The 12,016-nt window shown below is 57.1% G+C and overlaps 2 protein-coding genes across 9 annotated transcripts in view; one reads left to right on the forward strand and one right to left on the reverse strand.

The window, feature by feature from the left end:
• Lzts2 (leucine zipper tumor suppressor 2) lies at nucleotides 1-11,079 on the forward strand. 6 transcript variants are annotated; one of them, XM_026781148.1, is made up of 5 exons: nucleotides 1-139; nucleotides 5,586-6,035; nucleotides 7,344-8,003; nucleotides 8,443-8,700; nucleotides 9,301-11,079. In XM_026781148.1, exons 2-5 carry the CDS (start codon nucleotides 5,628-5,630, stop codon nucleotides 9,991-9,993), a joined length of 2,019 nt encoding a protein of 672 aa, XP_026636949.1. In that variant the 5' UTR covers nucleotides 1-139; nucleotides 5,586-5,627; the 3' UTR covers nucleotides 9,994-11,079. The 6 variants fall into 6 exon arrangements, with proteins under 6 accessions (XP_026636949.1, XP_005352411.1, XP_013203622.1 ...); XM_005352354.3 differs by having other exon boundaries at nucleotides 1-129; XM_013348168.2 differs by lacking the exon at nucleotides 1-139 and adding an exon at nucleotides 2,256-2,885 and having other exon boundaries at nucleotides 4,904-6,035.
• Nucleotides 10,392-12,016, reverse strand: part of Pdzd7 (PDZ domain containing 7) — a 19,668-nt gene continuing 18,043 nt past the window's right edge. For 2 of the 3 annotated variants that reach the window (XM_026781139.1, XM_026781140.1), the window contains exons 16-17: nucleotides 11,834-11,934; nucleotides 10,392-11,444 (exon numbers count right to left, since the gene is read on the reverse strand). In XM_026781139.1, the coding sequence (XP_026636940.1) occupies nucleotides 11,115-11,444; nucleotides 11,834-11,934 (431 nt within the window). In that variant the 3' untranslated portion in view covers nucleotides 10,392-11,114. The remainder of the gene's footprint in view (nucleotides 11,445-11,833; nucleotides 11,935-12,016) is intronic. The other variant, XM_026781141.1, reaches the window with a different exon arrangement.

Raw genomic sequence — 12,016 nt, forward strand, 5'->3', positions numbered from 1 at the left:
TCCGGCCTGGCGGGAGCCGGGAGCGCGGAGCCGGGAGCCCGGAGAGGGCTGGAGATCCAGAGTTCTCTCGCAGCGAGGAAGTAGGCACGCTGGAGCCGGAGCCAAGCCAAAGTGGGAGCAGCGGCGCAGGTGACGCTGGGTGAGTGGTGGGGTGGACGGGGTTCAGGAACTCCGGCCTCCCGCACATCCTCGCTCTGGAGAGAACTTTCCCCATTTTGAGAAACGGGATTGGGATGAGGAAGGGCTCCGCACTCTATGGAGCGCAGGCGAAACTTAAATAGCAAAGGGACAGGGAAACTCACACAGACGCACCAACATACACTCTTGCATAGATCCGTGCACTCGCCGAGGACGCGAACACACGTGCGCTCAGGAAAGGACCAGCAGAGCGAGATCCCGTAGCAGTCCCAGAGACAGTGCCACCGGCCCGCGCGACCCCCGTAGAGGTGGACACTGTGTTTTTCTGCCCGAGGCTGAGGGAAAGGGGCCGCCCCGAAATTGTCGGCGGGGGCGGGCGGGGTTTGTCGCATCAGGCGGTTCCAGCTTCCCGGCAGCTTGCCTGCAGGTGAAGACCAAGGCGTAAACAGGCGCTGAGCACGTGACTGCTTCGCAGACCGGTGGGCAGTGTTCCCCCAACCCTGTCTAGGCAGGGATGCCCCTCTCATCCACCTCTCCCCCACTCCTGGCTTGTGTGTTTCGCCGTGTACAGGGCTTTATTCCGTACTTCACCTGGAATGGTGATAAACCCACTCACCCAGAATGGGAGCTTAACGCCCCCGAGGGCTTGGGTGGTACAGGAGGCCAGGAGACTGTTGGATGGTGTGGGCTTACTTGGACTCCTTGCCTTCCTCCTCACTAACACATTCTCGGAACCCGCATCCTTGAAAGGTATCCGAGAGAGGGCCTTAATGGCCCTGGACAGCTGCCCCGGACTCATGGCCTCATACACCCAGCTCCGGGAGTAGCTAACCTTAGGTCCTCTTCCTCCCACCACCAAGACCTGCAGGACTGGGCACAAAAAGCCCACCCATGCAAGAGGAACAGTCTCCTTTCTCCCCTCACCCCTCGCCACGGCGAATACATAAGAGTAAAGATAGCCTTAAACCCTGATGGGAGTTTGCCTTCACTAGGAGGAAGAAGGACCAGATCCCCTTCTCAGAAAATGAAGGAGGGGGCTGCTGCCTTAGGCCTCTCTCCCTTGCCGGCCCCCACCCTTCATCCCCCACCCCTCACCCCGCCACACGCTGAGCCCAGCTGCTGCCTGAGATTCTGGGCAGGCGGCCAGAAAGGGGAGGAGGCTCTCCGTGCCCCAGGAGGCAGGGATCAGGGCAAGGCCAGAGGCGGGGGTCTCTACTGGGGGAGAGGGGTTCAGTCTCCTTAAGAAGCTGAGGGACTGGAGTGAGCCTGAGGGTGGCTGGGCTGTGTTTCCCTTTCCAGGGAAAAAGAAAGAAAAACAACCCTTTCCATGGGAGCTAAAAATAGAGCTGAGAGCCGGCCAGGCTATGGCCTGGCAGGGGGGGGGAATGCTTCTTCCTGGGGCTGAGCCCAGCTCTGGCAGGCCTTGGCCCTGGGGGCCGGCGGGGGGGGGGCAGCGGGGAAGGGAGGGTGGCCTTGCCAGAGGATGTGAATGTCAGCTGACCTGACCAGGTCACAGAGACCCCCTCAGGGAAAGTGGGTAGTTTGCGAATATGATGTAAGAAGTTGTCTGAGTGGCTGAATACCGCCGGCTCTGCATAGCGGAGGGTTGGTTGGGAGACTAAGTATATTTTAAGACTGTGGCTGGATGCAGGGGACGGTTGTGGAGGGTGCACGACAGGCATGAAGCACCAAGTCTTCTGCGAGTTGGCCCGAAGGATTATGGAATGAAGGAATATGGAACCACGTGATGGATGAGCCAGTGATTGTGGCTGCCTGAGACAGAATGTGGGAAAGGTCGTGTGGGTGTTAAGACTGTTGTTTTCGAAAGGGTAAACATATTTGTGTCCCTGAGAAAGACTTTGGGATGTCTGCTGTGGAGCCAGTGTAGGTTTGAACCATTCATTCTTGCTATTATTGGGGGCCAGGCCCCTCCCCTTTGAGCAGCGCGACCTTTCTCATAGCAAATGACCCCAAGTTAGGCTGGAGAGCCTGGAGCCACGCCAGGGACAAGCCTCGGCTCGCGGCCTGAGGGCGCTGCGCTGGGAAGGGAGTGGGATTGGTGGGGGGCTTGGGGGGGGGGGGCGGTGGCTAATAAGTTGCTGGAAGGAGCCGCCAGGTGGCGCCGCTTCTGCAAATCCTAGTGTGTGACCTCCAAGCCTTCTGGGGGTGGGGACCGAGCCAGTCCCTCAACTTGTGCCCGGGAGCCGGCAACCGGAGAGGGACGGCTGACCCTCTGCCTCCTCTTGGACCGGGAAGCTGGAGACTGGGGAGGGAAGCTTCGTCTAGAGAAGGGGAGGGGGAGGGGCGGGCGCCGCGCCTTGGCTCTTTGTGCTGGAACAATGACCAGCTGCCGCCGGCCCTCGGGCCCCGGCAGGGATAAACGATGACCCCCTCGACGAATCTCGAGCCGACCGAGTCACCCAACACAAACGCAGTTGTGGGGCCACTCTGGGAGGGATCCTGGGCGCCACCGTGCAGCCCCTGCGTGCGCCCTGGAGAGCACGCGTGACGTGGGGTGCTTGCGCGTCTCCGCGCCCCGGGGCGGGGACGCCCCTCTGACCCCTCCCCCGCTCCGCGCGCACCGCCCACTCGGGCCGGGCGGGGGCTGGACGGGGCCGGGGGCGCCGGCTAGGCGGAGGCGGGGCCGGGCCGGGCAGCTCCGAGTGGCCGCGCGCGGGCTGGAGCGGGCGGCGCGCCTGTGGAGTGCTGGGGCTGCCCGGGGCTGAGCATGGAGCAGCGCGGCGGAGGTGAGGGGGCCAGGGCTCAGGGTGCCCCAACTTCTAAGCGATGCGGTCTGGTGGGGAGGTGGCATTCCACAGACGGCCCCAGTTCATGGAAGGAGCGGACAGTTGTGGGGGGGCGGGGGGGACGACTCCCGGCTTTCAGGCTCGGAAGGGGAACTCGTGATCCCAGACCGGATCCCGCTTGACTGGTCTCTGGAGTTTGTGTGTGTGTGTGTTGGGGGGACTTTCCCCAACTCTCCAACCCCCAACCCTGAGGTCAGAGAGTTGGGACCTGGGCCAGACTCGTCTCAGGCCTTGGCGCCGCCCCAGGCTTCAGGACCCCCAGCCCACTGCGGGGTTGAGGGGGGTGCAGGGGTCTGTGTACCAGAGTCATAGGTCAGGGAGTGCTGGGAGAACCAGGGGTTCATTTTTCCCACAACCACAAACGCATTTCTCAAAATGGAGCCGCTTGCCCCTCCTTCTCTCTTGGGCCTCAAGAGCGGGAGCCAGGCTGGCTAGGCCTGGCTTTCCAGACTTCTGGCCCTCAGAGCCCAGCTTTACATCCCTCTGGCTTTAAGGGCCCTTGCCTGCGTGGCTTAGACGACCCTAACTCATGGGTCTGCCTCTAGCTCCCCGTGCCTGAGCCTCTTGGCCTCTTTGTCTCTCGACTTCTGGTCTCTGTCTCTCCGAGTGACTACTGCGGCCCTTGCCCTTGCTTCTGGGTCTCACTCCCTGTGTACCCCGGAGTGGGGAACTATAAACAGGGGTGGCAGCGCATTCCCACTCTTCGCTCCACAGTGTGGACCCACTCTATCCCCGAACTGAACCTTGTGGGGGCAATCTCAGCTCCTAGCCCTACAGAGAGATGTGTGATTGCTCCTGGATCCAGTTCACTTACCACCCTAGCTCCCAGCAACTCCTTCCTCAGGCTGGACTTCTGTGATTCCTGGTGTCTTTAAAACTTGGGGACACTTAATGGGGAGCAGTACCGAAAAACCAGATGGGGCAATGGGGTCAGAACTGTGGGCTCACCTTTCCTCTCACCTTTAAGTTTGGGGGAGAGGGGAAGGTCTTAAAAAGGGGGGAACTGGCTTCTATCCACCCAGGTGGTCTTGAATGTCACCCAGGTCCCAACCTCCCTCCAGGAATGCTCACTCGTACAGATTATGCCAAATGTGCTTTTCACACACCGTCCTTTCCGTTCACATGCTTGTGTAAGATATACACATAGTGATTCGTGTTAACCGTCCTGGCAGAAATGAAGTTGTTCTATAGGGACACTTGTCTCTCAATCTTTGGGAGACAAAGGCTTGAGGATTTCCCTAGGAATTCCATACTGAGAGAAGAAAATGGCTATTGAGGCTGGGTGACTTCATCTGACTTGGGACATAGACTCCACTTTTGGTGATATTCACACAAAAACTCACATATATGTGAACAAACTGGTCTATCTATCCAAACTTTTTTTTTGTCATATTGTCACATTCAGACCCCACAGATTCATTTGTTACACATACATTAATAACTTTTGTGTACTTTCTAAGTAATAAAACTCAGTCTTGTAAGACATAAGAAGTCATACATATATCTGGCTGTGGTTTTACAAAGTTTAGAATCCCAGGATTCTGAAAGCTGAGGCAGGAGGATGCATGAGTTTGAGGCCTGCCTGTGCTACATAACACAACTGTTTTAGTCGTGTCCTCCACATCACACACACGTACGTACTGACAGCCATCTAAACACACATTCACCCTCTGCATATTTCCACGCATGCTGTTCATTTTTATGTTCCTGTACATGTGCTCACACCCACAAGTAAGTGCACGTACTCTTATGGAATTCTCTGTCCCCTCTTGGCCCCTGCTCCACATGATGACTTCAGCAGATGCTTAAGTCTTGGTCATCAGCAGCCTTGGGACTGGGAGGGAGTTCCGGGTGGAGGCCTGCTGTCCCTTCCAGGAAGGGGCAAGCCTGGGGGAAGTGGAACCATCTTACTGAGATCCTCCCAGGGGTGGTAATGGGCTTCTGCTCAAATCCTGTAGGGGTGCTCTGAAGATCAACTAAAGCGGGAAGGTTTGTAAAGGTGGACACTTGGACAGGCCCTATATAGGCTCCCTTAGTCCTAACTGAGTGGATGGCAGAAGCTAGGAGTTGTCATGGAAACAAGTGTAACCAGCATCAACCTCTGGGAGGTAGGAGACCCCAGAGGGCACCTGTGGGTTTCTAAGGCCTGTGAGATTTCCTGTTTGGCCAGCTCCACCCTTGCCGCCTCTGTGTCTGGGAGAAACTGAGGCCCAGCAGTGGGAGGCTGGACACTGCCTGGCTTTGGCTCTTTGTTCCTTAATCACCACCTGGCTGGTGATTGCATCCCTGACGTGTCCTCTGCCCAAACAGCCTAGGAATGAGGCCAGCTGTCCCAGGAGAGTAGGGACCTGTACTAGGAGCTAGTAGTTAGGATCTCTGTCCAATCCGTGGCTTGACCTTCATAGTGGAGGCAGATTTGGGCTTAAGACTGGGTCTTTCCTGGCAGAGAACCTGCATTACCTCCTAGGTCTCCCATTCCTTCATCGACTCTGGTTGAATTATTCCTTAGCCTTGTCCAGACTAGGGTTAGGAAGTGTTACTGTGTTGGGAGTGCTCTGTCTGGAGGAGGGGGTCAGGAGAAGGCCTGTAGGGGGAGAGTACTCAGGTGCAGGGACTCTGACACCCATGCCCTGCTCACAGGTTGCCCTGGAGGCCCCTGGCCAGGCCTGAGCCTCTGCCACCATGGCCATTGTGCACACTCTGCCAGTGCCACTGGAGCCCGCACGTGAGACAGCCACTGCCCCACAAGCTCCAGCAATGGGTAGCGTGAGCAGTCTTATCTCAGGCCGGCCCTGTCCCGGGGGATCTGCTCCTCCACGCCACCATGGTGTCCCTGGGCCCACCTTCTTCCGCCAGCAGGATGGGCTGCTACGGGGTGGCTACGAGGCTCAGGAACCACTCTGCCCAGCTGCACCACCCAGGAAGGCTGTCCAAGGCACCAGCTTTACCTATATCAATGAGGACTTCCGGACAGAGTCACCTCCCAGCCCAAGCAGTGATGTTGAAGATCCCCGAGAGCAGCGGGCAAACAATGCCCACCTCCGTGGGCCCCCACCAAAGCTCATCCCAGTCTCTGGAAAGCTGGAGAAGGTAAGGGCCAATCCTTTTGGGAGGATCTGGGTGGAGTTAGGAGCCCCTTGGGGAAAGCTAGAATTTGCATATATAGAGCAAAGAATGTGGGCTGTCTCAGCTCTCCTGGCTCAGGAACTATCACCCTGGCCGAGTCCCATTTCTGTGTATAGTTACTGTTATAGGCTAATTTTTGTAGGTTCCTGTTAGAATTAGTACTTAGCGTAGTACCCAGCACCTTCAAGCAAACGATATTAGTTGTATTGATTATTTCTCTACATAGCCCTGGCTATGCTGGAACTTACTATGTAGACCAGGCTGGCCTCCAGAGATCTGCCTGCTTCTGCCTCCTGAGTCCCTGGATTAAAGGCGTGTACCATATCCAGCCTAGTTGCTTCAGCTGTTACTACACAGATGGGAGTGTGTTGAGTGTCTTTGGGCAGAGCCTTTAACTTTATCTCTGTTTCCTCAATATTTTGCTTGCATGGCTATTGTAATGATTTAAAAAGAGCACTTTGAATTACTTAACATAAGTGGACATTTAGGAGGCCTGTTGTTAGTTGGAACAATTGTTTTTACTTTATAGGGGTTGAGGGCCCTGTGTGGGAAGGGTGGAAAATCTGACAGGGTTTTGAAAGATCAAGGTTTGGGGCTTAAAGAGATGAGATGGCCCAGTGGGTGACGTGCCTGCTGTACTAGCATAAGGACGTAAAGAGCTGGACATTACGGCTCAGGACTGTGAGGCAGAGACTCGCAGACCCTGGGACTTGCTGGCCAGTCAGTCTAGCTGAATTGGTGAGCTCCAGGGTCAGTCAGAGACTTACCAAAAATTGGGGAAAGCAACCAAGGCAGGCTCCTGACTTTCACATCTGGCCTCCACACATGGGCACCGGTGTGTGCACACACACGTGGATTAGCGTTTTGAAAGACCAAGCAAGCAAGCTGGGCTTGGTATCTCACACCGGTGATCCCACTCTTTAACAGGCAGAAGCCTTGCTTGTATTCAGGGCTAGCCCTGTGGATACATAGTGAGTTCCAGGCCAGTAGAGTAAAACCCTGCCTCAAACCACTAACAAAAATAAAAAAATTAAAAAAAAAAGAAAAGGGCTGGAGAGATGGCTCATCGGTTAAGAGCCATTGCCTACTCTTCCAGAGGTCCTGAGTTCAATTCCCAGCAACCACATGGTGGCTCACAGCCATCTATAATGAGATCTGGTGTCCTCTTCTGGCATGCAGGCAGGACACTATACATAAATAAATCTTTAAAAAAAAGAAAAAGAAAGTGATCGTGCAGATTAGCCTCACGTGTCACGTGGTCCCTCGTTTCAGAACATGGAGAAAATCCTGATCCGGCCAACAGCCTTCAAGCCAGTGCTACCCAAACCTCGGGGGGCACCATCCCTACCTGGCTTCCTGGGTCCTCGAGCTGCTGGGCTGTCTGGGAGTCAGGGCAGCCTGACACAGCTGTTTGGGGGGCCAGCCTCCTCCTCCTCTTCCTCTTCCTCCTCTGCTGCTGACAAGCCCTTGGCACTGAGTGGCTGGGCTAGTGGCTGCCCATCCGGGACACCGTCAGACTCTGGTCGCAATTCTTTATCCAGCTTGCCCACCTACAGCACCGGAGGTGCTGAGCCGACCACCAACTCCCCAGGTGGGCACCTGCCCTCCCACGGCCCCAGCCGAGGGTCACTTCCTGGTCCAGCCCGAGGGGTCCCTACTGGGCCCTCCCACTCGGACAGTGGACGATCCTCCTCCAGCAAAAGTACGGGTTCCTTGGGGGGCCGTGTAGCTGGGGGTGTCTTGGGCAGTGGTGCCCGGGCTTCCCCTGGCAGCAGTTCTGGTGGAGACCGCTCTCCGCCCCCTCCGCCCCCTCCGCCCCCTTCGGATGAGGCCTTGCTACACTGTGTCCTGGAAGGGAAGCTTCGAGACCGAGAGGCAGAGCTGCAGCAGCTGCGGGACGGTATGGAGGAGAGTGAGGCTACCGTGTGTCAGGTGCGGCCCAAGGCAGTCCTGGGTGGTGTGGTGGAGCATCCAGAGGCCGAGGGACCACTCTTGAAGCATTGCTGTTGGGGAGGGAGAGGATGGAGACCTTCTGTGACACCCCCAAGGTTTTTAGCTTAACCTCCGAAGGAGTAAGGAGACAGGGTTTGTGAATTGGATCCAGCACTGGCTCGGAGCGTCTGTTGAAGCTTGAGCAAGTTTCTTAACCTCACCAAACCCCAGTTTCCCCGTCTAAATGGGGATAGTTCTGACTCCCTAGGGGGATTATTAGGAAGGGTTGTATTAGTGCTTGCTTTTACTGATGTCATAATACACTGGATTTGTGTGCTCTTCCCTCCTTCAGCCCAGGCAGGGAGTCACCCAAACACGAGAGGCTAGAGCTCAGGATCCGAAGCACCTGATGGTTTCTTGCCCACCTTCTTTTCTCTAGGCGTTTGGAGCGCGGCAGAGGCACTGGCCACGGGAGCGGGAGGACTGTGCAGCCCAGGCGCAGCAGGCCACACAGCGTGTCCAGCGGGCCCAACAGCTGCTGCAGCTGCAGGTGTTCCAGCTGCAGCAAGAGAAGCGCCAGTTGCAGGATGACTTCGCACAGCTGCTGCAGGAGCGAGAGCAGCTGGAGCGCCGCTGTGCTACCTTTGAGCGGGAGCAGCGGGAACTCGGGCCGCGGCTGGAGGAGACCAAATGGGAGGTATGCAAGATTCGGTGCTGGGCAGGTTGGAGGGGCCACACTCTGTGACCCCGGGGAGCTACCCGAGAGGGTCTGCACTTCCTCATCCTTCTGGGTTGGGATTTTCTTGTGCCTCCATGTTTTGGACCTCACGGGTCTGGTCTGGTGCCCACAGAGCTAGTGGCATCATTGCCTTCTCTATTAGGCTGGTACTGTCAATACCTCCATGAATGAGGAAACCCGAGTCAGAAAGGGCTGGAGCCTAGAGTTAAACTAGCAGGAACTGGGACGAGATACAAACCTAGGCAGCTGGTTTTTAATGCCTGTTCTTACCCAAGGTGCCTTTCTTCCCCACTCCACTCCTGTAGTACCCGCGATCCTCTCCTGGCCTAGGCAGTGCCTAGGTGTCAGGATACCAGCATCGAAGAGAGAGGATCTGGGTTTCTTCTCTCCTTTCGCCTCTTACTAGAGTAACTATGAGTGTGACACTAGGCTCGCATCCTGCTGGGCCTCTGGAAAACAGGGAGATAGCATCTCCTCTCCTTGAATGCCCAGCATGGTACCCAGTGCTCAATATCCAGAGAGGCCTTACTGTCCTTCCTCGCTACTCTCTACCCACAGGTGTGCCAGAAATCCGGTGAGATCTCCCTGCTGAAGCAGCAACTGAAAGAATCTCAGGCAGAGCTGGTACAGAAGGGCAGCGAGCTGGTGGCGCTGCGCGTGGCCCTTCGAGAGGCCCGGGCTGCCTTGCGGGTCAGTGAGGGTCGGGCCAGGGGCCTCCAGGAGGCAGCCCGAGCTCGGGAACTCGAGCTAGAGGCCTGCTCCCAGGAGCTACAGCGATACCGCCAGGAGGCTGAGCGGCTCCGGGAGAAGGCTGGGCACTTGGATGCTGAGGCAGCGGGACTCCGGGAACCCCCTGTACCCCCCGTGCCCCCGGCCACCACTGACCCTTTCCTCCTGGCAGAGAGTGATGAGGTTAAGGTGCAGCGGGCAGCAGCTGGGGCAGGGGGGAGCCTGCGGGCTCAGGTAGAACGGCTGCGCCAAGAGCTACAGCGGGAACAGAGGCGAGGAGACGAGCAGCGCGACAGCTTTGAGGGGGAGCGGCTGGCCTGGCAGGCGGAGAAGGAGCAGGTGATCCGCTACCAGAAGCAGCTGCAGCACAACTACATCCAGATGTACCGGCGCAACCGGCAGCTGGAGCAGGAACTGCAGCAGCTCAGCCTGGAGCTGGAGGCCCGTGAGCTTGCTGACTTGGGCCTGGCTGAGCCAGCCCCCTGCATCTGTCTGGAGGAGATCACTGCCACTGAAATTTAGAGTTTTGCAAGGGGTGAGCCACAGGACCACCTGGGTCCCCGGATCCACTGAGCACTCCAGGTCCCAGAGCCAAAGGGCCCCTGCCAAGCATTCGGGTGGCCTTGTGACTTGAGTTCCGTTTCGCTGTCACCCAGAGGCTCCTACCCACGCCACCATTTCACTCCTCGGCTGTCAGTGCCACTGCCAGCCTTGTTACCCACAGATGTTTGCGGGGCTACCCCATCTCCACATTCTACCTGCCTGAAGCCAGAGAGAGCCAGATGGCACCAGCTGCTCCAGATGTGCCTGCCCTCAACATGCCCACGAGGAGGGGCAGGGCTAGGACTGGGGTCTGATCCCCGTGTCCAGCTCTGCAAGCCCCTTCTGGGCTGAGGGGGCTGAAGTCAGACCAAAGGAAGAACCCAGCAATGTCTTGTTTATTTGTGTTTGTGACCAAGCAGCCCCTCCTGTTACCAGGTTTATGGCCTCGTTTTCACTTGTATATTTTTCACATGTAAATTTCTTGTACAAACCCAAAGAAAACATTTTAAAAAAAAAATTGTTTTTTTAAAAAAGTATGCTGGATAAAGAACCACAGGGAACTTGTTTGACATCTGTCCGGGACATCTGTCCCCTCTGCTTGCTGGCTCCTCCTCGACCTCATGAAGTTCTTGCAGGGAGGAAGGGTGATAGGGCTAACCCAGCGGAGTCAGAGGTCCTCGTGGACCACAACGTGAGTCTTAACCAGGTTTGAGGAGTTAGAAAAGCTTTCCATCCTGTTCTTTGCACTGAATGTTGCTTGAGACTGGGTAAATGGGTGCAGTGACCTCCTTGAGGACCCTCAGAGTATGGGAAGCCAGAGGCATCATCAGCCTCACAACTTCAGACTTGAGGTTCTCTGTCCCCTCACTGTGAAGCGGTCCAGGACCAGGGAATGCAGATGACACACAGTTGCCCACTAGAACCTTGTCCTTGGACATCCGCCTCCAAAGGCCAGAGCCTTTCTGATAGCTGCAGTGGATCAGAGCCAGCGTGTGCTCCCAGCAGGCTGGCGGGCAGATAGGACAAAGGGGCCTGGGTATTGCAGGAAACCTGGAGGCAGCAGTAATTCGAAGGGTCAGTGGGAAGGGTCATGGGAACCCTTAAGGGGGGAGAGTTCGGAGGTGCTGTGAGGAGCCTGGAGGGCTGGGCTGGGAGTCTGCTGTAGTTTGCCCAGGCTCAGGGGGTGGCAGCTGGGCTGGGGTATTGTCGAGGGGTCCGTGGGCAGAGGAATTGTCAGCGGGAAGGCTCTGGTCCTTGAAGGCTAATGAAGCAGAGGATAAGGGCAGCAGGCCAGGCCCAGGGACCCTGACCACAAGCTCCATAGGCTCCCGAGCCTTGTTTCTGTACGCTCTGCGGATGGTGTCCACAGCTCGTTGGTGGGTCACCTGCTCCAGACTCTCTCCGTCCACTGCCACCAGCTCGAAGCCAGCCTAGCATGGAGATGGAAGAGTCAGCCTCCCACCATCCCCTCCCACCCACCACCCAACCTGAAGGCAGTGGCCTTTCACCTCTGCCAGCTAGGACACTCCTCTCCCATCTGGGTGCTGGGGATGGACAATAGAACTCTTGTGCCTGGAGCCATTGGGGGCAGGGTGGGGCACAGACAATGGCCCTTTGTCCCTTGGGACTTGCGGTGGAACAGGATGGGCCATTCTCAGGCCCAGGCTAGCGTGAGGGGACAGATTCTTCTCTAGGCCTGGCCTGACCCTTCTGCCCCCAAGCCAACTCCTACGACCTGGTCTGAACATGCCTGTCTGGAAGACAAGAACAACCCTGTACCCTTCAGTCTGGGCCTAGCGAGGCTTGGCACTGCACTCACCTGCAGGGCCCCGCAGAGGAACGCAGCACCTCCTGGGAAGATCTTCTCTATCTTCACCATGGGCTGCACCTTGGACTCGATACCTCCAGAGATGCTGATGCCTGGGGAGGGTGCAGAGCACAGAGTGGCAGCCTTACCCCAAACTTTGAGCTCCCAGGAAGAGCAGGGAATCCCATCCTCCAA

Source organism: Microtus ochrogaster, chromosome 8 (assembly GCF_000317375.1).
Source record: "Microtus ochrogaster isolate Prairie Vole_2 chromosome 8, MicOch1.0, whole genome shotgun sequence".
NCBI lineage: Eukaryota > Metazoa > Chordata > Mammalia > Rodentia > Cricetidae > Microtus > Microtus ochrogaster.